The sequence below is a fragment of the Orcinus orca genome, chromosome 8, assembly GCF_937001465.1.
Source record: "Orcinus orca chromosome 8, mOrcOrc1.1, whole genome shotgun sequence".
NCBI lineage: Eukaryota > Metazoa > Chordata > Mammalia > Artiodactyla > Delphinidae > Orcinus > Orcinus orca.
This window is the reverse complement of record NC_064566.1, coordinates 85,496,671-85,521,851: the sequence shown is the minus strand read 5'-3', so window position 1 is coordinate 85,521,851 and position 25,181 is coordinate 85,496,671. Positions and strand designations below refer to the sequence as shown.

General features: G+C 39.8%; 1 protein-coding gene across 11 annotated transcripts in view; it reads left to right on the top strand.

Annotated features, from left to right (window-relative positions):
* The window catches only part of EXPH5 (exophilin 5), a 74,976-nt gene extending 50,743 nt beyond the window's left edge, over positions 1–24,233 (top strand). For 4 of the 11 annotated variants that reach the window (XM_033410150.2, XM_033410154.2, XM_033410155.2 and 1 more), the window contains 3 exons: positions 5,666–5,711; positions 13,958–14,093; positions 16,868–24,233. In XM_033410150.2, the coding sequence (XP_033266041.1) occupies positions 5,666–5,711; positions 13,958–14,093; positions 16,868–22,251 (5,566 nt within the window). In that variant the 3' untranslated portion in view covers positions 22,252–24,233. Of the gene's footprint in view, positions 1–5,665; positions 5,712–6,765; positions 6,784–12,640; positions 12,664–13,957; positions 14,094–16,867 lie in introns of those variants that run through there. The other 7 variants (XM_033410151.2, XM_033410159.2, XM_033410158.2 and 4 more) reach the window with 6 other exon arrangements.
* The last annotated feature ends 948 nt before the right edge of the window (positions 24,234–25,181 follow it).

Here is a 25,181-nt window from a genome sequence, read left to right as displayed (position 1 = left end):
TTTTAGCCAAACACAGGATACAAAAATGAAACAAATTTTATCCTTTAAGCATGTGTGTGTGTTACAGTTTTCAGAATTTGCCATCTTTAAATACATTTTATGTTCAAACCGTAAGTGGGGATAATTGTGCTGGTGCAGAATGTAATGAAGGCACTGTTTTATGCTCCTAATAGGTTTCAGAAGATAAAACATGAAAATATGCCCTTTTTATTTTTAAATATGAATGTGACCTAAATATCTGGATCTAAATCCTGAATGTGTATGTGTGTGCTGGGGGAAGGGTGTTTTTAAGGGAGCATAGTACTGTGGTAGGACTATAAATTGCGTGTCATACATTCGGAGGGGCCCTTTATTCTTAAGTAGAGCTTTTTTCCTTAGGCAGTTCTGATTTTTTTCAAAATACAGAATCAAGCTTCAGCATACAGACTCTGGTTCAGGAGCTCCTCCTTGCCTATAAGCGCAGTGGGAGGAACTGACAAAGAGCCCCAGAGGGCCCCAGGGGGGAGCACAGTCATCCTGTGCGAGGCAGGTTTCTACTTGCTGAAGCCATCAAGACTCGACTTTGTCACACACTGTCTTCTGGAGAACAAGTCAGCAAAGCAGTTTAAGAGGATCTTCTGCAAATCACAGAGAGAAAGCCAACCCCTAGAAAGCCATGGGAACATAGTGACTTTATTAATTAATGAAAAGGCAAAAAGTTTTGCTATTTCTGATTCAAATATGACTACTGAAGTTTCTCCTCCCAAATTTATGTACTTCCCAAATTATCCCCTTATTATTTTAATCCTATTTGTAAATGATTGAACTGTACTCTCTATGACTCTACCACAACCCAGGAACAAAGAAAATTTTCCATTAATGTTTTAATTAATTTATTGCTAGCCAAAAATTCAAGAAAACATACATATACAATTGTACCTTGGTATCTGCGGGGGATTGGTTCTGGGAACCTCCTGCGGATACCAAAACCCACAGGTGCTCAAGTATCTTATACAAAATGTACAGTTAGCCCTCCATAGCCACAAATTCAGCCAACCAGGGTTCCATCTGTGGTTAGTTGAATCCGCAGAACCTGTGGACACTGAGGGCTGACTGGATTGTGTATCTTTCTCCTAATATTTCCCTGTAAGTTATGTTTCCTTGTGTCTTGTTTTGGGGTATTTATTGCCTGAGATATGGAGCTCAGTCCCTGCCACAGAATTTCAGTAACTCCATCACCTCCACATAGTTCAGCAAGTACCTAATAGTGTATATCATGAGCTTGTAAATGCAGCCTTCCTGGCTGCCCAGCAATATCTGCAGTTACTTTTTCTTATTCCAGACCCCGAGTTATTCCATTGATGTACGCCTCACTGTGAATAGGTGATGTGCCACCCTCTGTTCCATGCACCAACACACTCCACAATGAAGTCGTCCCTGCAAAGGGGCCCCTTCATGTCTACACACATTCTTAAAGCTATGAAGCCATGTGCCACCAGTTCATGATGGTGATTTTAGAGATGTTGATTGTTTTCCCCTCTACACTTTCCTTTGTTGTAGTCCCAAGGACTAGGGCAAAGTGGAAGTACAAGAGAACTAGTTCATAAGACTCATGAGTAACATGTACAGTTAAATTTAAGTTGGCTTCTTTCCTTTGAGGACCATCACAGTGTACAGCATACAGTAAGCACTCACCACACAGCTGTGATTATAGCGTGACAACTGCTCTCCTGGAGTGAGGGTATGCCTGCCCACTACCCTGTTCCTTTCAGATGATTTTTTACCTGAGGATGCAGAGTTTTTGGTGGGTGCCCAAATTTACCTGATCTATCATAGGATGTACACAGCCTAGGCACTCCAGTTTACATAAGCAAAAGATCAAATGCTATTTTGGAAAGTTTAAAAGGCAGATTATTGTTTTCCCTGGATTCTGTTTTCTCTCTGTCTATCTGTCTCTCTCACTCTTCCTTTTTCTCTCTTTCCAAATGTCCTACTATGCTGCCTTCCTTTTTCCTGCTAAGTGACTAGGCTTCAGTTGGAGGACACAGGCATGTAAGACACCTAGATCAAAGGAGAGATCAGAGTAAGCAAAATCCTTCTCTGGAAATTCTCCTTCAGTGATCCCAGGTGTGGTGTCCACAGATAAACAGTAGGATTGTGGTGACAGGAGGGAGAAGCATGACAAAGGGAGTGGTTCCCAGATGATCTGGTTGATCATTATTAGAATTTCATCAGCATTTTAAAATAATGACAGATAACCTTGAGATTCTGATTCAGGTCTGAAGTGGAACACTTTATTTATTTTTAATTCCCTAGGATATTTGGATGCTCATCCAGGTTTAGGAGCCATGGTTACAGAGCTTTCTACCCTCATTATGGCAAGGGCCATCAGAATTCCTGGCATGGTACTAATAGCTGAGGTGATAGCTTCTCTTTCATTTGTTTATCAAAGTCCTACTCTGGATCGGATACTGTGTTTAGTGCTGGAGGTAAAATCGTGAAAATAAGGCAAAGTCCCCACCTGGAGGACTTTAGAATCTAGTAGGGAACACCAGATGACTGCGTATGGTTGGGCAGAACTCTAGGAAGTGCTGATCACATCACAATCATCATGGATTTATTCGTATATTCATTATGGCAGTTTCCTGGCAAATGACAGTAAGGATCTTGAGGAAGGGATGCTCTTTAGAAAACACACAGGGGTGACCTCTGAGTGACAGCCTGGATGACAGCCGAGTACACTGATGATTATGGTATCATATGGTGAGTGCTGTGGTGGATGCATGGTATTCCTGCCATGAGAACATTATAGGAGAAGCAGTTAATTCAGACTGGAGGATACAGAAGCATTCCTGGAAAAAGAGAGCCAATTTCTGAAGGACACATAGGACTGAGCTAGGCAATTAAGAGTTAGGAGGTTGCGCTGGGCAGAAAGAATGATACAGCAAAGATGCAGAGACTGGAAAAAAGTAAGAACTCATCTAGGTCATTGAGGTTCAGTGACCAAGTATAAGGTGAGACTGATAAGAGGTGGGGTGGGATCAGCTGGCAAAGGCCAGAACATAGGAACCTTATACATGCAATGCTAAGGAGCTTGGACTTGATCCTGTAGACAGCAGGGAGCCCTTAATCACTTTTTCTCCTTATTATATATATTATATATGTATATGCATTCCTTTATATATATATATAAAAAACAGATGAAATCACCCCCCACCCACTGACCTGGACAAACACTAATTATTTTGGTGTATTTCATGCGTGTGTGCATATTGTATATATATTTTTTCATTAAATAGAGAAGTGACATAATGAGATTTTCATTTTAGAAAAATCACTTTAGCACAGTGGTTCTCAAGCAGGGGAAATTTTGCACCCCGAAAGCCACTTGACAATGTCTAAAGACATTTCTGGTTTTCATAACTGAAGGGTGGGTGCTATTGGCATCTAGTGGGTAGGGGTCAGAGATGTTGCTAAACATCATATAACGCATGTGACAAACCACTACACAGAAGAAATGCCAGTAGTACCAAGGCTGAGAAACTGCTCTACCTATAGCTGGTGAAGTGGGAATATATGTGAGAGATCTTTAAGGTATGGCTCAGTAGGACTTGTAAGCAAATGCAGGTGAGATAGCTTTCAATCTCTTGAAATCACCCAGTCCAGAGGACTTTAACCAGCATAGCTTTTGTGATTACACTGTTGTTTTTATTCACTCTACAAGCGGAAGCATACTTATGTTTCTTCGGTGGAAGAAACATAAATTAACTTGAAGGTGGGCCTGGAAGTGACCATGGAGACTCTGGGCCTCCAAGCCTCCTGAGTCCTATACCCTGCCTGCAACCTAAATCCACACGGCCTTGCACACTGTCAGGGAACATGCATCCTCCCACTCACAGCACACCCTCCCACTCGGTGACACTCTGTCCCAATTGTGCCACCTGCTACCCTCAGAAACTGATTGTTGCCCCTGCTCCCTTCACTCCAAATCAGACCAGGGGCCTGACTGAGCTGATGAGAGTGTTGAGCTGCGCAGCGACACCATGAAGCTGGCAGCTCCACAGGGCTCCGGAAAGAATCTTCACAATCTGGACAGTTTGGCTCCAGGCAAATTGAATTACTTGCCAGTTCCCAGCCTCCCTTACTCTCTTACACCTCAGGCTTGTGCTCCTGCTGTTCTTTTCCTCTCATACCTGTTCAACCACCACCTTCTCTCCCTGTTGCCTTCCCATTTATCTCGGCAAGTGCTCACCGGCCCCTCTGCATTTTCAGCATATTATACTTAAGCCTCTGTATTGTCTGTATTGTCCTTTTCACATTGTGGCTTGCACTTTGGCTCTTTATGTATCTAATCTTTCCTATCATAAAGCGTCTCAGAGAACAGGGTCTCTATCTCAGGCATATTTATTTCCTCCAAAGCACTCAAAATAGTGCGTAGCATGTAGAAGGCTTGCAGGCTCAATAAAGCTGTATGAAAAGGAAGCATATGAATAAAAACAGTATTTTAACTTCTAAATATTATTAGTGTAGAGCTGGTATTTCAAAATAATATGAAAAAAATCAATATTAATTTTAATTTCTGTTTAAATTTTGAGCTAAACTATAAAATACATGTTGGTATTTTTTAAATATAAAATTGCTTGGCCTCCCAGGTTTTATGCTCAACTTTCAAGAACCATGAAGCAACTAGGAGTTTGAATGAAGGAAAACTGCATCTTGCCACTTTCAATTGATCTGACCTAGAGTCTCAGTTTGTTTAATTCTTGATTCCATTTTGCTGTTCTCTTAGCGAAGGAGAGGACTTGATTTCATACAAGAGCTCTGAGTCACTATGGTCTATTAACTCTTAAGCTGCAATTCAGGCAGCATACCCTGGCATAGGATTATAGATTTAAAAAAATCAAAATTTATCTCAATTTTGGACCTATGTCTTTAAAATTTTTCACCTTCTACTGAATTTTAGAGGAGCAACATAAATAGTAAAAGCATAATTGTTCTCCTTCAAGATGATTTCATAATAAATAATACATATGTATAAAGATAAGCATCCTGAAGTCATCTTTGTAAGGTTTGCTTTTCAAAAAATTCCCTTAAGAATTGTTGAGTCTGGTTCTGACTTACTCTCTCTTTAAAATAAAAATGTACAGAAGCAGAAAATCTGTTTCCCATTTACAAGAAAATTCTGTGTGCCATACTGATCAAGAATGAGAGCTCTAGATTCAGTCAGCCTGTGGCCGGCTCTGAACTCAGCCACTATGTACCTTGTACAGTGTCTTCTAACTTCTCTAATCTGTAAAATGAGAGTTGTCATAGTATCCACCTGACAAGAGTGATGTATTTAAATGAGATAACATGCCTATAGAGCATGAGAATACTGCCTGATACACAGTAAACACTCAACAAATATAACTGTTTTTGTAATTGTCTTCATGCTATGTTCAAGTACAAATCCACTATTATGTAATTTTTCTTGGCTACCTGAGTGACAAAGATGTAAAACATTGATCCTAAGCAAGAATAGGAAAATGTTTCTGAAAGATTTTTCAACAGTGCACTAAGAAATGTCTCCCTACTAAGCATCAGAAATATATCTTCTCAAGATATCAAGATATAATAGCAAACATGCTATTGATTTTCCAAAAGTTAGGCACTTCTTCAAAGAAGTTATTTCAAATTCTTTTCACAGATGTGACGACCACATACCTCCTGTGTCTGTGAGGGGAACTGCTTTGGTAAGTAACCGAAGAACTAAAGGTTATGCTGAAGAACTCAGAATTAATGTAACTCCTGATTGGCTACCTACTTAAATAGAATTCTCATTGGCACAGTTTGAAATTTCCTTGAGAAGCTTAGATTTCTCCTACAGAGTTCAAAGTTTCCCAGCTGTGATCTGTTTCCAGTTGGCTGTGGTACTAAAATACTCAAACAGCAGGCTCTGCCAGGAGGAGTGAAGCCATTGTGTGTCCACAGAGACTAGCGTTAGTATCTCTGATATTTTACCACGTGTCAGTCCTGTACAGCCCTAAAATGTTGGACAGAGGAAGAATTTATTTGGGGATAGCAGAGGAATCGCAATTTGGGGCATGCAAACTGTAGCAAGCTGCAGGCAAGTCTGCTGAGGATTTGGGGTAGGCTGTATTTGGGCAGGGAATGTAAAGAGGGGAGAGTTCAGTTTGAGTGTCAAAATCAATGGAGACCAGCTTTGAAAATTTCCAAATAAACTTCAAACCAGTGTGGGTCTGTGCTAGACCTATTCTGGGCAAGATCATCATTTGTATTCAAAGAGGAAGCCACTGATAGGTGAGATGCATTTGGACAGAACAGGTTCACATGAGGGGGCTGACCCAACAGGACCTCCACTTAAAGGACTTAAATTTAAATTTATCTCTGTGTTCACATGCTTATAAGATTGAGAAGCTTTAAGTTTTCTGTTTCTTACTTTTTTGCTGTCATGACTTTTGATCTACACACACTTGTGTCTTCGTGTGTAACTCATATGGTTTGGAGATGAAAGAAAGACGGAGTTTTGGAAGGTACCTAAGAGTGCAGGAGGAAGGTAGAGGCATTTCTCAATTGATGGCCCTTAGTACTAATATCTACCTTTCTCTTCTTTTTTCAAAAAGCATGAGATAGAATTCTGGTGAGGAGTGCATATAAACAGAGGTTCTTTACTTCACAAACAAAAGTGAGCCTCCTTTCTTCTTCAGAGTAATGCTACTTTCTCTCCTTTATATGCTTGAGCCCCAACCATGACGCCAGCAGCAACAACAGCTACATTCTGATGGAGAACTTGCTATCATTCAGGTACTTGACATGGGTCACTTCATTTGATCCCCAGAGGTAATCTATGAAGTAGGTACTATTATTATTCCCATTTAAAGATGAAGAAACTAAGGTTCAGAGAATTTAAAGATCATGCTCAAGGTCACACTGGAAAATGGTATAATCAGGATTGAAACACCCGGGTCTCTGTTAACTCGGTAGCCAGAAGTCAAAAATGCCTACAGCTTCAACAGCCCCAAAGCCCTGTTTGTTTATGAGCCCCAGTTGCTCGCTACATGCAGACTCTCCTTTAACTGAGCAGTAGACTGAACTGGCACACATGCAGCTTTGTTCTCTAAAAGGACAGAGCCCTACTTCAGGATGCTTCTGTACTCTTGCTTTTCCTCGGAGAAGTGCTCAGAGCTAACCTTTCTTTCCCATTTAAGAGCCATGGGGCCTGAAACAAATGAGGAACATAAAAAGAAATGCGAGCACCTAGAAGTTATAAAACAGGAGAGCTAATCTGGAGTTCTTGGGATTTGAAAGTCCAGTCTGAGGATTAGTAGATATCCTTCTTTGGCACTCTTAATTGCTGCTTGCCTTAAACCATTTTTCTGCTCAGAGCATGTCAATCTAAAAAAGTAAGAACTGGGAATATAAATGAAACTCAAGCCGATGATTGCAGCTCCCAGTTAATAACTATTATAAAAAGTAGGAGAGAGAAAATAATGAAACGATTGTTGAAGACAAGAGTTTTGTATAACATGTAGATCTCCATTATTTATCCATGAAAGTCCTATCCCCTTAACCTGCAGAGAGCTGGAATTTGGCCTTTGATGCCACAGGGATTCTTGCCAAGATTTAAGATAATGAACTTCCTCTCACTTGGTTGGTAGCCTAGCAGGAATTGTACAAGGGGGATTCCAACATTTTGTAGGAGGTTGTACTACATTCTTGGATGACCTTCCATTCAAAGAGAAGGAAGCTGGGACTTCCCTGGGGTCCAGTGGTTAAGACCCCGTGCTCCCAATGCAGGGGGCCCGGGTTTGATCCCTGGTCAGGGAACTAGATCCCATATGCATGTGCAACTAAGAGTTTGCATGCCACAACTAAGAGCCTGCATGCCACAACTAAAAGATCCTACATACCGCCACTAAGACCCAGCTCAGCCAAATAAATAAATAAATATTTTTTTAAAAAGAGAGAGAAGGAAGCTGCTATTTATACATATACATCAGGGACTTCCCTGGTGGCGCAGTGGTTAGGAATCTGCCTGCCATTGCAGGAGACATGGATTTGATCCCTGGTCCACGAAGATCCCACATGCTGCGGAGCAACTAAGCCCGTGCGCCATAACTATTGAGCCTGTGCTCTAGAGCCCGCATGCCACAACTACCGAAGCCCGCGCGCCTAGAGCACCGTGCTCTGCAACAAAGAGAAGCCACCACAATGAGAAACCCGTGCACCACAACGAAGAGTAGCCCCCACTCGCCGCAACTAGAGGAAGCCCGCGCACAGCAACGAAGACTCAATGCAGCCAAAAATAAATAAATAAATAAACATTTACATCAGCTTAAAAGAAGCAAAGGGTTTCAGAAAACAGAATTTTTAGAGCTAGAATGTGTGAAAGAATTTCAGTCTAAAATGGAAGCAGGGCTTCCCTGGTGGCACAGTGGTTGAGAGTCCGCCTGCCAATGCAGGCGACACGGGTTTGTGTCGCGGTCCGGGAAGATCCCACATGCCGCGGAGCGGCTAGGCCCGTGAGCCATGGCCGCTGAGCCTGCGCGTCCGGAACCTGTGCTCCGCAACGGGAGAGGCCACAACAGTGAGAGGCCCGTGTACCGCAGAAAAAATAAAAATAAAAATAATAAATAAAATGGAACCAGAGGATACATTGCATAAAATGGAAAATCTGACACATGTTCCCTGAGGAAGACAAAATTTAAGGACCGAGAAACTGATTTCCCATAAATGCCTGATTTACAGAAAACTGATAATAATATTGGAATTTTCTTAAATGACAGGGAATTGGTCAGGGATTGCCTCCTATCAACCTTGCAAAGTTTTGCTTATGGTTTCCAGAGGCATGAACAAAAATGATCCGGGTCAGGCTGGCCTCACAAAATAAGCTAACTGAGCTTTGTTTGTATGACTGGACTGGTTTTGTCTGCTCAGGAAATTTTCAAAGCTGGTCTCCATTTGTGTGGTTTTTTTAAACATCTTTATTGGAGTATAATTGCTTTACAATGGTGTGTTAGTTTCTGCTTTATAACAAAGTGAATCAGCTATACATATATATATTTCCCCATATCTCCTCCCTGTTGCGTCTCCCTCCCACCCTCCCTATCCCCCCCCTCAGGTGGTCGCAAAGCTCCGAGCTGATCTCCCTGTGCTATGCGGCTGCTTCCCACTAGCTATCTATTTTCCATTTGGTAGTGTATATAAGTCTGTTTTAACAGACTCGAATTGAACTTTCCCCTCTTTACATTCCCTGCCCAAATACAGCCTATCTCAAACCCTCAGCAGACTTGCCTGCAGCTCGCTACAGCTTGTGTGTCCCAAATTGCAAGTCCTCTGCTATTGCTAAATAAACTCATCTCTCGATCTTGCCTCAGTTTACCCTTTTATTTAGGTTGACAAGAGAAACTTAGAGATCTTCTAGCTCAGAGTTTCTCTCTACTTCAGCACTTCTGACATCTTGGGCTGAATAATTCTTTGCTGTGGGGCCTCTCCTGTGAACTGTAGGATGTTTAGTGGCATCCTACTAGATGCCAGTATTTCTCCTCCACTAAACTGTGACAATCAAAACTATCTCCAGAAATTGCCAAATGTTCCATGAGGAGCAAATTGACCTCAGCTGAGAACCATCTCCTTAAAGGCGAGGAATCCAAAATCAAAGTAGCTGCCATCTCCGAGAATAGACAAACTGTATGGCCTTGGCCACTTGGTCACTCCTTATTTCTGAACAAATTCAGGCTGGGTCTGTTCTTAGCTGATATGCCAGCTCTGTACCCCTAGAAACATACCTCCAATGTGGCATAACCAGACTAGGCTGGTGTGAGCTCCCTGAGACTGGGACCATACCTGCTCACCTGTGTATCCCCACTTCCTGGCACAACGTGAGTACTCAGAAACTGAAAGAAGAAATGAATGTGTGGTTTTAAGCCACAAGATGCAATGCTGGATTTGACCTTTGCAGGAAAACAGATGCAGAATAAATTCAAGAACACCTTGAAAAATTAACTTGTTGACTTTATCAAGGCATTTGATAACATCCATGAGCTCCGGCTTCAGTTCCAACAGCTGTTCTACAGGTTTGGCTGCCCTAGAAGTTCTCAGATAGTCTGAGGTTACTCTATGACAGAGGTTTGTTTGACTCATCATGTCAGAATTGCAGATGTTATCAGTAGAGTGAATTGGGGTTGGAAAAATGGCCTTATTTTGCTCAGCATATTCTGTGTACCATGTTTAAGAATGTAATTGAGACCCTAAAGCCAGCATTTTGAGACTCTGGCCTCTAATCCTATAGGACACTTTTCTAACTCATTACACTACGAGTACCTGCAGGAGTCCTCCAGGAAATTCTCTGTAACCACAGAAGACTAGTAATGGCTAACGATGAGGAATTACTAAGTGCTAAACACCATTCTAAAGTGTTTTACAACTATTAATTCATTTAATCCTCGCAGCACCACTATCAGATGAGGAGTGTTGTTGTTGCGTTTTTGTCTTTTTTTTCATTATTCCAAGAAAGAAACTAAGGTACAGAACAGAAACGTTAAGCAACTTGCCCAAAGTTGTACAGCTTTTAAGAGAGAGAACCAGAATTTGGACTTGTTTAGTATTCATGTGCTTAACCATTATGCTTTGCTACCTCAGACATGCTATATTGAGTCAATATTGTAAATATTCAGTGTCTCAATTTCTGTAAAAATCTTCACTAAAAATCCTATATATGTAATTTTCTACCTTGGTATATTGAAAATCAATCCATAACTGTGTGCATGGAGGGTATGGAATGTTTAAAGCAAGGTTCCTGTCTTCAGAGAGTTTACCACCTAATTGAAGAAATGTACATTAGTAAAATAAAAATACAAAGCAATGTAGTGGAGAAAATAGGATTAGAGATCAGACCATATGAGTGTCAGTAGCCAGTGTCACCTTTTATTATTCCTGTGACTTGAGTAAGGTACTTAACTGAGACTCAGTTTTTTCATCTGCAAAGTGGGAATGAAAATCCCTACCTATTTCACAAGTTTGTTCTAAGGATCAAATGAGAGAAGATATTTTTAAAGTATATTGAAAACTGAATAAATGAGTAATTTTGTTCAAATATAAAATAGTATCAAAAGAGTGTACAAAAATGTATTGGAGAAGTTCAGAAGTGGGAAATACTATTGTGGGAAGCATCGTCTTTGAATTCAGTTCAGTAAATATGAGTCAATCTCTTATATGCTGATGCTATGCAAGGTGCTCAGGATACAAAGTAGAATACTTTGCTTTCTTAGTTATTTTAGAATTTGGTCCACTTCCAGGGTTTTATTCATGTGTCTGTGAATCCCTGGTTTCCTAGATCAGAGTGGGGATTAGAATGTGTGAGAGGGTAGGGGAGGAAGTGTAGAAGTCGAGTGATAAAGTAAAAGTGGAGAGAATGTAAACAACTTTGATATGAAATAAAATGTATAATACCAGAGGTGCATAAAAAATACTGTGGTAATTAATTATTCCTGCAAGAATTGGAGAAGGACTAACAGAGAGGTTGATATAGGAACTGGACTCCGAAGGATGAGCTGACATTTTCCAGAAGAAGAGGAGAAAGGGCAAAGATCAGGAGCAGAGACACAGAGTCCTCAGAAGTGCACAGCATTTTAAAGGACTGTGTGTAGGGAGCTTGGAGCATGGGGATTAAAGCTAGTTGGGGAAGAAAGGCTTAAATCAAAAATTGGAAAAGGATTTTGACACTATTTTGCTGCACGGAGGTGTTTGGGCCTCATCCTCTAGGCCAGGTATGGGAAATAGGCTTCATCTGTTATGATGACGTTATGGCACAGAATATTCTTTGGAGGAAGATTCGGAGTCCAAGATTGACCCCTGACTGAGGATCTGTGTGTGCTCTGAGCCGCAGAAGGATTTACCTCTCTTAGCCATATAATATCTCCATGTGTTGGAAACATCCTTAATATGTTAGGTGAATAGGGGTGGCCTTGAAGCAGAAGATCTGTGCAGAAATATAACCAAAGGATGTTATATTCACGGTCTCTTGGTAGAAACCCTTCCCGCCTAGAGAGGTTCTTCTCTTCACCTGAGTGTTCAGTTCATGTACTTTGCATTTCATTATAAATTCATTATAAAGGAATGTGATCCAGGAGGCCAAAAAGAATGTACTCTGGTCTACATAGAGGAAATCTGAAGTTTATTTGAATGTTAAAATGGTTGGGAGACAATGATGCTTACTATTCTCTTAAATGTATCTACTCTGCACCAACTACCAAAACTGCAGGTTTGGAAAGAATGGGCTTATAAGGTTCATGGCTAATTGTTATTAGCACAAATAAAGACTTGGAGAGACAGTAGGTAGGACACAAAAGAGAACACCTCGATGCACTGTAGAGAGAAAAGTGTAACTGTAACTGATCTGATTTTTCAAATGATTAGTTTCTAGTTTTATTACCTCCAATTGGTATATCCCTATAGTTATATCGTGCTTCTAATATTTGTTTACTTCTGAATTTAACATAAGTGTGTTAAATTATATCCAATAACCAATAAATTATCATTGGATTATTTTTCTTATTACTAAATCTCCTCTGTATGTATTCAATTACAGCTTACCCATAGAACTGAAAATGACAAGTCAATGAAATTTGGGCAGGGCTTCTGTAAGAAATAACTGACCTAGATCTTGAGAAAGAAAACAAACAGGTATAAAAATACTAGATTATGACGAATGCAAGGATTAAGAGAACCTAGGCTTTAGAATTGGACACACCTGTGTTGAGGAAATTAAAAAACTGGAGCTTTAGAAATATTAGAGATTTGGCCTTAAGCATTCAAGATGAGATTAAATGTGATAGTGAACATCAAATAAAAGAGAAAAATTGGGGAAGAGAAGGATTCAAGCGGCAAGGACTGGGTAGAAAGTGAACTGAATATAAAGCAATTGGAATGGGAAGAGGCCTTGTGCAGGGATGCAGGCAGGATGAGTTAAAGTGGAGTCATGAGTGGCAGACCCAGTTTGCCAGAGGAAATGCAAATGGAGTTTTGGCAAAAGGAAGTGGAGGTGTGGGAGTGGAAAATTCCCCAAGGTTATAAAGACAAATTAAAACTTAAAAGTAGAGCAGTGATGGATTTAATGAAATCAAGATATAATTTGCTAGTAAAGAACTCTACATCATTCTCCTAAATCCTATAAAACTAGCAAAGGTTTAAAAAAAAATTATAAGGTCATGCTTTTCAGCGCCTTTTTTTCAGAATGATTAATCAGTTCCTTATGTGTATCTGGGAGGTTCTACCATGCTACATGATTTCCGTGGATAGAAATACTTTTTTTTCCTAAATCCATCAAGTTTACAAATCTTAAGATCCACCGCAAGTTTCAGCTAACCGCCTCTTGAGAGAAAATAGGTACAGTGTTAAGAAATCTAAAATTACAGCCACTGGGGCCAGAGAGACAACATTCCCCACTCAAGAGAGGTCAATTTTTTTCCTATTTTCCAGGAACCTCCTTAAGATTTTTGTAGTGCTATGTAAATTTGTAGGAATCTTTTGCAGGGAGAGGCTCATACTGAAAGGAATTAATGTAGGTATGGAGAAGTTTGTGATCAGTTGCAAATTGCAAAAGCAACAAAACATTACAACTAGAGAAATAAATGTTAGGAAAATTTATTTGCTGTCCTTAGACTAGGACTTTTTTTTTTTTTTTTTTTTTTTTGCGGCACGCGGGCCTCTCACTGCTGTGGCATCTCCTGCTGTGGAGCACAGGCTCCGGACGCGCAGGCTCAGCGGCCACGGCTCACGGGCCCAGCCGCTCCGCGGCACGTGGGATCCTCCCGGGCCGGGGCACGAACCCGTGTCCCCTGCATCGGCAGGTGGACTCTCAACCACTGCGCCAACAGGGAAACCCTAGACTAGGACTTTTAAGCTTGGGACATTTTCGTGGGAACATGTTGGCTGGGGAAGTCCAGAAATAATATTACATTTTCTATTTTAAAATTAGCAGGCAAAAATATACAATTCACCTCTGGAAAATCAACCCATTGGCAGTGCATTTGTCCCCAAGCCAGCAGGCATGAGGGAGGGAAGTAGCATGCCTCCGTGGGATGCTTCACTGCTAGAGGATGAGTTTTTCCAAGGTAAGTCTATGCATTGAATTGCTTTGGAATTCCCAGTACTAAAGGAAAGCAAATAATAATTACAGTCTGTATTAAAGTGCTCAAAATGTATCAAACCCTGTACCTCATTTCTGAAGTCCCTCTTGTTTACCTTACCTGAAGAAGATGTGGTTACATGCTATTAACACAAATATTAAAGAATCATTTTCTTAAATTAATTTATTAATTTATTTATTTTTTGCTGTGTTGGGTCTTTGTTGCTCTGTGCAGGCTTTCTCTAGTTGTGGTGAGCAGGGGCTACTCTTCGTTGCGGTGCGCGGGCTTCTCATCGCGGTGGCTTCTCTTGTTGCGGAGAATGGGCTCTTAGGCGTGCGGGCTTCAGTAGTTGTAGCACATGGGCTCAGTAGTTGTGGTTCGCGGGCTCTAGAACACAGGCTCAGTAGTTGTAGCGCACAGACTTAGTTGCTCCGCGGCATGTGGGATCTTCTCAGACCAGAGCTCGAACCCATGTCCCCTGCATTGGCGGGTGGATTCGTAACCACTGCGCCACCAGGGAAGTCCCTAAAGAATCTTATATTTAAATATAATCTAAGCAAATATTCTTGGATCAAGGCCTGATAAATCTATGGAATGGTAATAATGTTTAATATTTAAACCCAGGTAAAAAGGAAAAGATATGTCTTTAGGAAATATATCTATAAAGTTTACTGTCCTTAATAGACTTTTATTGTTCCTGATTAGGACCTAAATGCACTGTGATGAAATCTGATCGTTGTTAAACAATTAACCTTGTACAATAGATAACAATAAAGACTAAAACAGGTTCCAAAAGTACTATATACACATGGACCTTATTATACAAGCATAGCTCACCTTGACATAGTTACTCTATATAAAATAAGCCTAGCCATTTGAAAAGTGAAGTCTGAAATCATTCACTAGCTTCACCTTGAGGAACTAAATTCAATTTCCAAGGGCAATGATGTCACCTCAGCCCTATAGTTAGGACAGGTGGTGTGATCATTGAGAGACATCCAGCTGGTTGGTTAACTCCTTTCAGTAAGATGGTTACTGGCAGAGAACTTGCTTCAGAGAAAAGAGACCCAGAGGAAAACTTCTGTTCCGAAACAAAGGTTTTGCTAGTAGAGGAGAGCTACTTTTTATGAAATGAAAAAAAAAAATGACTTGACCTCTCTGAAAATAAAAAGGAGAAGCAGAACAGGAATTTTTTTGACCTCAAGCGTAGTGAGTCAAATAGCAGTATTAATTTCGGAATCAAAGTAACTTTGAATAATTTAAAGTCCCGTGATACTGATGTTAAGAGTGGTTATCTCTGGGAAGAAGGACTCCAGGTGATTTTACCTCTTTTGTTATATTTTCCTGTATTTACCATATATTGCTTTTGTAGTCAGCAAAAGACTTTATTTAAGGAGGAAGAAAAAACTATGAACAGCTTGAAAGGGAAAACAGAAATCAAAGAGATTTCATTATAATTTGCTTTAAAGACAGATTTATGTAGTTTTCTTTTCTTTTTGCCCTGCCTTATATTTTGGCATTGCTTGATTATTTTATTTGTGGATGTAGGAAATAAATTATTTCAGGGACAGGAGAAAAATAATTTTTTTCACTAAAACATTGACGAATGTTTTCCCTGAAGAATTCCTTAGTTACAGATCTTTCATGCTCAAGACTAGTTCTTTTGCTGGCTATGCGAACTTAATAGCACCAACTTACAAATAAAAGAGAGTAGAGAAAATTCAGAGCAGATATCAAAAACCCCTTCAGCACCTGTCCTAACATAATTGGTATATTATAAGTACGTCTCACTTACATTCACTCAGATACCAATATACCTCACTTTCCCTGTCATTGAAGAGTTAAAATTACAATTTTTTTTTTTTTTTTTTTTTGCTGTATGTGGCCTCTCCCGTTGCGGAGCACAGGCTCCGGACGCACAGGCTCAGCGGCCATGGCTCACGGGCCTAGCCGCTCCGCGGCATGTGGGATCTTCCCGGACCGGGGCACGAACCCGTGTCCCCTGCATCAGCAGGCGGACTCTCAACCACTGTGCCACCAGGGAAACCCCTAAAATTACAATTTTTAATGACAAATAATTTTAATTAACCAAAGAAAGTGCACCATTTTATGTAACTCAGAAGGATAGATTTCTGTAAACCAAAAAGTTCTTCAGCAATTTAAATAATCCCATAACTTATTTCTCATGTCAGATTTTATTTTTTTAATGAACATTTCTTAAAAAAATACACAATCTACTCATATTTATTGTAACATGAATATGATAAAATATATCTGTTACCATCCAAATAGGTATGTTAATAAATTGGATGCTAAACTTTTGGCAGTAATGTGCAACTAAGTACAACTAAGAACTCACATGTTATTTACAGACTTTCATATCTTTTACAATCCCCTGAGGTAAACATAATTGGAAACATTATAGCTACCTAGTGACACAAAAGATTCACTAGAAACCATGATTAAAATTTACTGTTAGGGGGGAAAATGTGCTTTTATGTTCTTAAGACATTTTGGAAGGTCAACTTTGAAAATGTGTGATTTGAAAAAGTGTGAAAATGAAAAAGAAACTTCCATTACAGGCTTGTAAAAGTCAAACTATCTTAAAGACATAATCAAAGTTAATGTCATAACATTTATGGTGATATGATCTAAAAATTATAAGGGATTATGTTTCTTCAAGCGGAGCCTTCAACAACTCAAAATATTATTAGACTGTAAAATCTTATGCAAAAAAATGACGTATATTCTCCTTTTAGTTTTAGATGATTTGGATGGAAAACTGGCTCAGGAACAGTCTCCAAGCTCATTGGATGCCAGAACACCTCTCAACTATGGATCAAGAACACAGTTCAGTCGTTTTTACTCCAGTGGGAATAAACACCGTAATATCACAGCAAGGCACAAAAATTGCTGTAATGAAACTTCTAATATGTCTATCTATGACATCCTAAGACCAGGAACCCCTAAGGAAGGTTTTAAAACCTTTTCTCCTAGAACAAGGACAATCTGTGATATGTACAAGACAAGGGAACCCAGAGTCTTAAAAGAAGATTATGTGCAAAAGAATATTTTTGGTAGTATTTCTCTGTATTTTGACAGCAGACAACAATCAGCCTCACCAGCTACAGGGTATTTCACAGCAAGAAGCTTACCTTTTTCAGCCACAACTCAGATCAAGACTGGGTTTATACCACCAAGCCACCAACAGAGCCCAAAGAGAACTCCTTTATCATCTATCATATGGAATAGATCAGATTCCTCTAGTGATAGGCAGAACCAGGAAGAGTTCCTGAGGGCACCATCACCAATGGAAATTGACCTTGCTGACCAGTATATGTATCCCAGGTGTTTTCAGGAGGATAGGAGATATGAATTTTACCATCCACAGAGTGTTCACCGAAGTGTTGGTTTAAATGCCCCCATGAATAATGCAATGAGTGCTGACCCATTTGAGAACTCAGAGAATATGCTGTTCTACCATGAAGATAACCCATTTACTGGGTCTTTCCTTAGCAATACCTTTGGATGGAGCAGGGAACAGAGATTTAGACCAAGTCCTTTTGGGGGCCAACAGGAAAAACATTCTTCCTGGTCTGACTTTCATCAAAGCAGGAAACCATTCACTTCTTCTGACAGAGACTTTGAAATGATCTCCATTGAAGCAAATAGTGCATTTTTAGCTGGTCATTGTCATAGTGTTCCTTCTCAACACTGGGGGTCATTTTCTCCTAGGTACAGGACAAATATTTCCAGAAACCAAGAGAAGCCACATCCCTCACAGTTTGATTCTCAGGCATCCACACTGGAGAGCATGGAGGTGTCACAAGTTAAAAGGAACCAGTCTACTTATTTTAGTGCACCAAATGTTTGCCCCATGCCTGGTTCAAGCTATCACATCAAATCTGATGGGTTAGAATGTCAACAGGACAGTTCTCCTATGGAACTACATATAAACAAAGAACCTTACTCATTTGAAATTGCTCAAACTCTAGCATCCTCATTCAAAACTACCTTCCCACAGATTCCTGATGACAGAGGGAATCCTCAGAGTCCCAACTTTCAGAATCCCACAGTCACTTTGCAGAAAATTAAGCCTGCTTCTCTTCCAATCAGAAACTATACAGAAGTCACTGGGACCAACAGTGATTCAGTTGATTCTCCACCTCTGACTGAAAGCCAACCCAATATCTTGGTCACGGAAGTGAATAATGAGAAAGACTTGAATGGATCTGTTTTGGAAAAAGACAAACAACTAAACAAGATAGACCAGACAACCATGACAGGTGAAATACCCCAACTTGTTTCACAGACAGTAATTTCTAACCCTTTACCTGATTTTCAAAATTTCCTCTCTCAGGACTCAGCCAAGAGCAACAGATTTGTTTTTAATGCATCTACGACGATAAGTTCAAAAAGTTTGCCTGGAGAGATTTCCAGGAGAGATATCTCCAAAATTCATAAAGCCAATGAACTAAAAAAAGATAAGAGTTATACTGGGAACAGAAAACTTGGCTCAGCAACTTCCCTTCCTTTCATTCAGGAAAGCAAAACAACATCACCTTCTCTCAGCCCAAATCAAGGTTTTCACCAGGAATTAACAGTAAGAAATAAAGATATTTCAAACATTATTAAAAATAACCACGGGAGTCCTGAATGTACTGATAATCAAAATGCACAGTCTTCAGAAAAGCCTGCTGTTTTAGATACCAAGGAAGAACAATGTACCACAACTTATTCTACCAACTGTAGCAAGTCACCTGCCGACCACAATGTGCCATGTGATTCTTTAGATCTGTCATCAGGTACACTACCAGATTCCTTACCATCAAATGATTCTTGCCTTGATGCTCTGGTGATTCCTTCTACTGCAGGGTTCTCCTGGAAATGTCCTTCAAGCAAAGATCTGTCTCTGGGAGAAAGAGAAGAAAAAGACAATGATTGCAAGAACCAAAATAGTCAATTTTCCCTAAGCTTCTCAGAAAACCAAAAGAGTAATGTTAATTGTATGCCTGTACATAATGAAGTGGTTGATGTTGTCAAATGCCATTCACATCCTCCTTTCAGGGATGGAAAGGGAAAAGGAAAAATAAGACGACGTATATCCTATACCGAAAAATTAAGCAAAACGGAAAGTAGATCAATACCCACAAGTGACAGCAGTAACCTCATTGAGGGAACTGAAAGCAATTCCAAGCCTCCTGAGCTTCACACAATTTATTGTACCTTACCAAGAAAATCAGCCAGTTTTCTCATCAATAACAGGAAGTCTGAAAGTAAGAAAATGCCTTCTTCGTTTAGGAATGAGCAACTTGCATTCCAAATCAAAAATGATGTGGAAGATACAGTAGGGAAGTACACATCAAACAAATTCAGTCCCAGTTCTTGTGAGTCAGAGAGCAAATATTTCGGAGTAGTTTCAGACTCAGTCTCAATACCACCTGAAGCCACAGAGGAGATGACAAATATGACAAACATTGGATCTGCTTCTGTTAGAAAAGGACCACTTCAAGTCCTCATCAAGAGGGCTGTGTCATGTCCCTCAGGGGTGCCATATGCCTCAACTGGAAGAGATGAAAGAAAAGAAGGTTTAGTCTCAGATACAGATGCTTCTATTATAACACTAAAGCCTTGGGAGAGACTCATTAACCCTCTGGGAAGTGACTCATCTGTTCCGGAGTGTTCTTTAAGCAAAAGACACCACCAGAAGGAATACTTTCAGGAATGCACTGAAAAGAATGGTAGAATTTCTGCCTCCAGGACAGGTATATTTTCCCATCCAAATGAACACCCTTTACCTTTTTCTGCAGATTTGTCAGGCAAAGAAAGTGGGAAAACATTACATAAATTTAAGACTACTAGCATGTTTTCTGTTTCTGGTGATGAAGATAATGTGAAATGTCTTGAGGTGATTTCAATATACTATACTCTACCAAGGAAACACAGAAAAAAGTTCTGTAACCTTCTTCAAAAGTATACACAAAATATCGATTCACTTACAGAATCAACTAAAGTGGGGACTGAAATATCTCCTAATGCTTTAGAAAAAGACAAACTAAATTGTTCTACACACGAGCAGTCAGGAACACCTTCCTCTAAAGATCTAAAGATGCAGGTCAGCTCTGCTCAGGAGAACAGCCATCTTTCTCACACCACTGAAAATATGACTGGTTTACAATTACCAAGTTTTAGGTCCTCAGAGCCTACATTACAGGAAATTGCTTCTATTGAAGCAGATGTTTCTCTTCATAAAGGAGAACCTAAATCTAGAGAGGTTTCCCCACACAACTTAGCTAAAACACCTTTATGTGATTCACAAAGCAAGAAAGAGAAAGGGGGAAAATTGCGAAGTGAAACCCTGTATACTTCACTAATGCTTCAGGGAAAAAAAGTTACAAGAGAGAAATCTGAAAATTGTCAGCAATCCATTAAATCAGGTAACAGTGATTTTTCTAACCTCCCAGCCCATTCAGAAGAGAATGTTGAAAATTCACAAATTATTAGAAGTTCTGGGGAGTGTACAAGTAGTGCTATAACCATTACAGCTACTGGAAGTCTTCAGAAAGATATAACAGGTATAGCTATAGATGATAGCTCCAATGGATTGCAGCCTGGGGAAGTAAGAGGGGGAATTAGAAAAGATTTCCCAAAAAACCCTGATAAACCACTTTCTGACTCAGAAAGCCAAGTCTTTGCTCTTACTCCAGCCTTGCATAAACTACAGCTTGATGAGAAGACTTGTTCAAGTGAACAAGATTTAGACAGTTTACAGTCTGAACCCAGAGAACTACCTCAAAGAAGTCAGGAGGTAAATATGACAGAGAGCAAGGCTAAAGATGAAATGCAGGAGTTGGCATGGAATCAACCTTCACTTCTTGAAGGAAGTAATAAAAGTAAAAAAAGCTTGGATGACCTAGAAAAAGGGGAAAACAGATCTTCAGTTAAACACAGATTGGCAGTTATGTCCAAAGCAAGCAGAAAATTTCCAGCTGAAGATTTATACCCCAGAAGACATGTAACTACTATCTTTCCTCAAAGTGGGAACAATTCTGGCTTTAGCACCTTATCCCCTGGCACACCAGAGTGCAACCCACACTCCCCTGTGCCTACGTTAAAGTCCACAGAATCCACAGATGAAAGCAGGTTAAGTAATGATGGAGTAAATGTGGAGAAATCCGAGGACCCTCTCCAGGTTACTGCAATAACCAACAGAGAAACTTCTACACACTTAAGCAATCAGAAGTCTAACAATATTTCACAGCCACATCAAAATGAGTTTAAAAAAATCTCAGAATCACAACTAAAGTATGAGAATTCTAAGGATGTAACAGTAGCTCAGATTTTGGAAGGAGAGTCAGAAGCCCTGGCCCAACCCTCATTGATCAGCCTCAGGGAAGCAGATTTCCCTGACCATCAGAGGGGGCTGAACCCTCCTTTTCAATTGGAGCCTGCAGAGAAATCTACAGTAAGCATGCCACTGGCCAGTTTTCAGCAACAACAAAGGAGTGCTTCATCTCTGGAGTGGGAACCTGAGCCACACCCCTATCATTCAAAGAGTTTAAAAAGCATCAATGTGCACGGTGCTCTACTACGAAAAAGTCATCCTCCAAAATTCAGAGAGCGTCTTTTTTCTGAAAGTACTTCTATTGACAATGCCCTGAGTCAACTGACCCTTGGGAATGAATTCTCTAACAACAGTGGGTACAGTCGAAGATTCAAATCTTTTTCTGAACTACCCTCCTGTGATGAAAATGAAAGTTGGGCTTTGTACAACAGCGGGCCAAAAATGGGTCCTAGGTCTGCAACATCTATATCCAGACCTATTGACTATGGGATATTTGGGAAAGAACAACAACTGGCTTTCTTGGAGAATGTAAAGAGGTCACTCACACAAGGAAGATTATGGAAACCAAGTTTTTTTAAGAACCCTGGCTTCCTGAAAGATGATGTAGTTAACCCTCCTAACCCAACAGAGTCATCAAGTTCTAATTCTCCTAGTAATCAGATGCCAAAAGATGGCTTATCTCTAAGTGCACCACTTAATATCTATGAAGATGATCCAGTAGACTCAGATTGTGACACAGACACAACCACGGATGACGAATACTACCTGGATGAAAATGACAAAGAGTCAGAACTGTGAAGCTTTTTCTATAAAATGTATAACCTTTTCACCAAAAGTTTGTAATGTAGGGCTTCCCTGGTGGCGCAGTGGTTGAGAGTCCGCCTGCCGATGCAGGGGACACGGGTTCGTGCCCCGGCCCGGGAAGATCCCACATGCCGCGGAGTGGCTGGGCCTGTGAGCCATGGCCGCTGAGCCTGCGCGTCCAGAGCCTGTGCTCCGCAACGGGAGAGGCCACAACAGTGAGAGGCCCGCGAACTGCAAAAAAAAAAAAAAAAAAAAAAAAAAAGTTTGTAATGTAAATAAAGTGCAAATATGTATGTCTACAGAAAGGACAGACATTAGAAAAAAAAAATATCTAGTCTGGGCAGTTCCTGCTCTGAAACAATCCAAATTCTCTTTTTTTCCCCCTCCACACCCTATATATAGACTTCCTGAATTCTAGAGCAATGAATTCTTGTTTAGAGGGATTCTCTGCTGTTTTCTTCCCCTGTATATATCCTTGGCCTTCTGCCACTCAGCCCAAACTTAATCTCTAATTCACTGTCCAGTTTTGGTTTTCTGCTCTATTTTCCCCCTAACTTTCTTATACCTTTCATGGTGATTTACAACTTTAATATCCCAGCACAACAGCAAAACTCTGTCTTGCCTCTTCCATACCTTATATTCATGGCATTTAATAAAATATAGGGTGATAACAATGGAGTAAGTATTATTATCTTGTCTGACTCATCAACATTTAGGAGGTTTAGAGTTTGGGTTTTTTGGGGTTTTTTTCTTTTGAGCAAAGATAAGGCCATATCTATAAGGACATCCTGTTTTATCCATAGCGGAGCCAGGGAAACACATATTTGAAGTGCTTGAGATAGTAGGTGAAGAGGTAAATCCCTAGTAAGCCAAAGAACATTAGTACTTCTAGGAATTCCTTTGAAATAGTTTCTAGGATGGTACAGAAGGTGGCTTTGCCACAGAATTTCTGCTTAGGAAGGGAACATAACTGAGGGGTAGAGATAAGCAGACATCCCTTCATGAGACTGACATCCTTACTGCAGCTCTCTCTGCAACTGTTCCTTTTTTCTTCCATTTCTCCAGAACCATCCATTTAAATTTTTTCTTTATTTGCAGGATAGAACACTTTTTTCCATGTGAGACATTTTAGTTGCAAATGGTAGCCTTGGTCAAGTCCCTAAAGTACTACCAAGTCAGATCTGACACCTTGGGGTTCACAGGCTTCTTTGCCAGATCATTTACCAGACCCTTGGAAATTAGAAGGCAGAACTTCTAAGGGCTCGTCACTATGATTCCTTCAATAATTTATCTAGACTAAATAACTTGTCACACCCACTGATAACTTGGCTTTCCTAACTCTTTATTTGCCATGCGGAATTTTTGGGGTTTTCTCTCCTCCTAATCAGCATAAAGACCAATAAACAGGTGGCAGTGAAGCTAATCTGCTAGAACTACAGAAATCATGCTATCCTGGATCTTAGTACTGTGAGGGTCAGCATGAATGGATTTCATCTTGTTTGGTTTATATTTGCTTCCTGGCCTCATTTTAGTTTCCATTTTTCTCACCTAGTTTGTTTCATCCATATAAATTAAGGATAATGATAGGTGTTGGGGAAGTATGCAGAAGTTTGGAACTGATAGAAATGCAAGAAAGGACTATATTATTATTATCCTCCTAACCATTGCCTTGCCTAGAAGCAAAATGCCAGAGCTAGTTTGCATTGTTCCCATGAAACTCAAAACTAAGGAAAATGAGGTAATTACATGAAAGCTATTTCTTCAATCTATACATTGTCTTAAACTTCAAGCTCTGGCCAATCCTGACCTCAAAGAGACTGACAGTAGAATTCTAAATCAACTGTTCTAAACGTTTCCATTTAAATTTGTATGGTGAAGAACAAATAACAGTTTATTCTTTGTTTCATGTATGTTTGTAAATTCTACCTTCCTTTTTCTATTTATCTGATAATTTAAATAAAATTCATAAACCATGACCTATGTTTTCTATTTAATTTTAAAATATTCGAAGTTAATATTTTAATATTAAGATTCTTGGTTTTTTAAATGATCATTTACCAATCTATTTCAGTAAATATTCTGAGTCTACATATATGTTACAAAAGGTGAGATGAAGTTAGCTTATTTTTCACTGAATTTAGCCTATATCAACAATTAGGTAAATTAAAGTCAGGCTAAACAACTACTTTGGGACCCTGCTTCTCTGTACTAGAATCTACCATCTGAATTCAAAGGTCATTGATGGCCAATGCTCATTGCACTATCTGTAATATTTGCTTGTTGGTCTGGCTCAAAAGTCAAGCAAACAGAAAATTCATGAAAATAGCACCTTCTATAATTTTATACCTTTATAAAACACTTCATTAAAGAAGTATAGCAAATGTCTATGTATTTTAACATACAAACTGCTGCTTTTTAATATTCATTTTTGGTATAGCTATAATAATTTATAGTAGTCATTTTTATACTCATAACTCGTTTTCTAAAATATATAATCATCATTAAAGTAAATAGTCACATAAATGGAGTAAATAATGAAGAAATCAATATTAATAAGTACCTGGTAAATTATTAACTTGTTTAAATGATAGACTTCTATAGCCATAAATTTTACATGTAAAGTCCATTTAAAATAGGGCTTAGGGGCTTCCCTGGTGGCGCAGTGGTTAAGAGTCCGCCTGCCGATGCAGGGGAAGTGGGTTCGTGCCCCGGTCTGGGAGGATCCCACATGCCGCGGAGCGGCCGGGCCCGTGAGCCATGGCCGCTGAGTCTGCGCGTCCGGAGCCTGTGCTCCGCAGCGGGAGAGGCCACAGCGGTGAGAGGCCCGCGTAACGCAAAAATAAATAAATTAAAAATAAAATAATAAAATAAAATAGGGCTTAATGAGATTATTTTAATTTTTAGAGACTTCCCTCTAAATAATT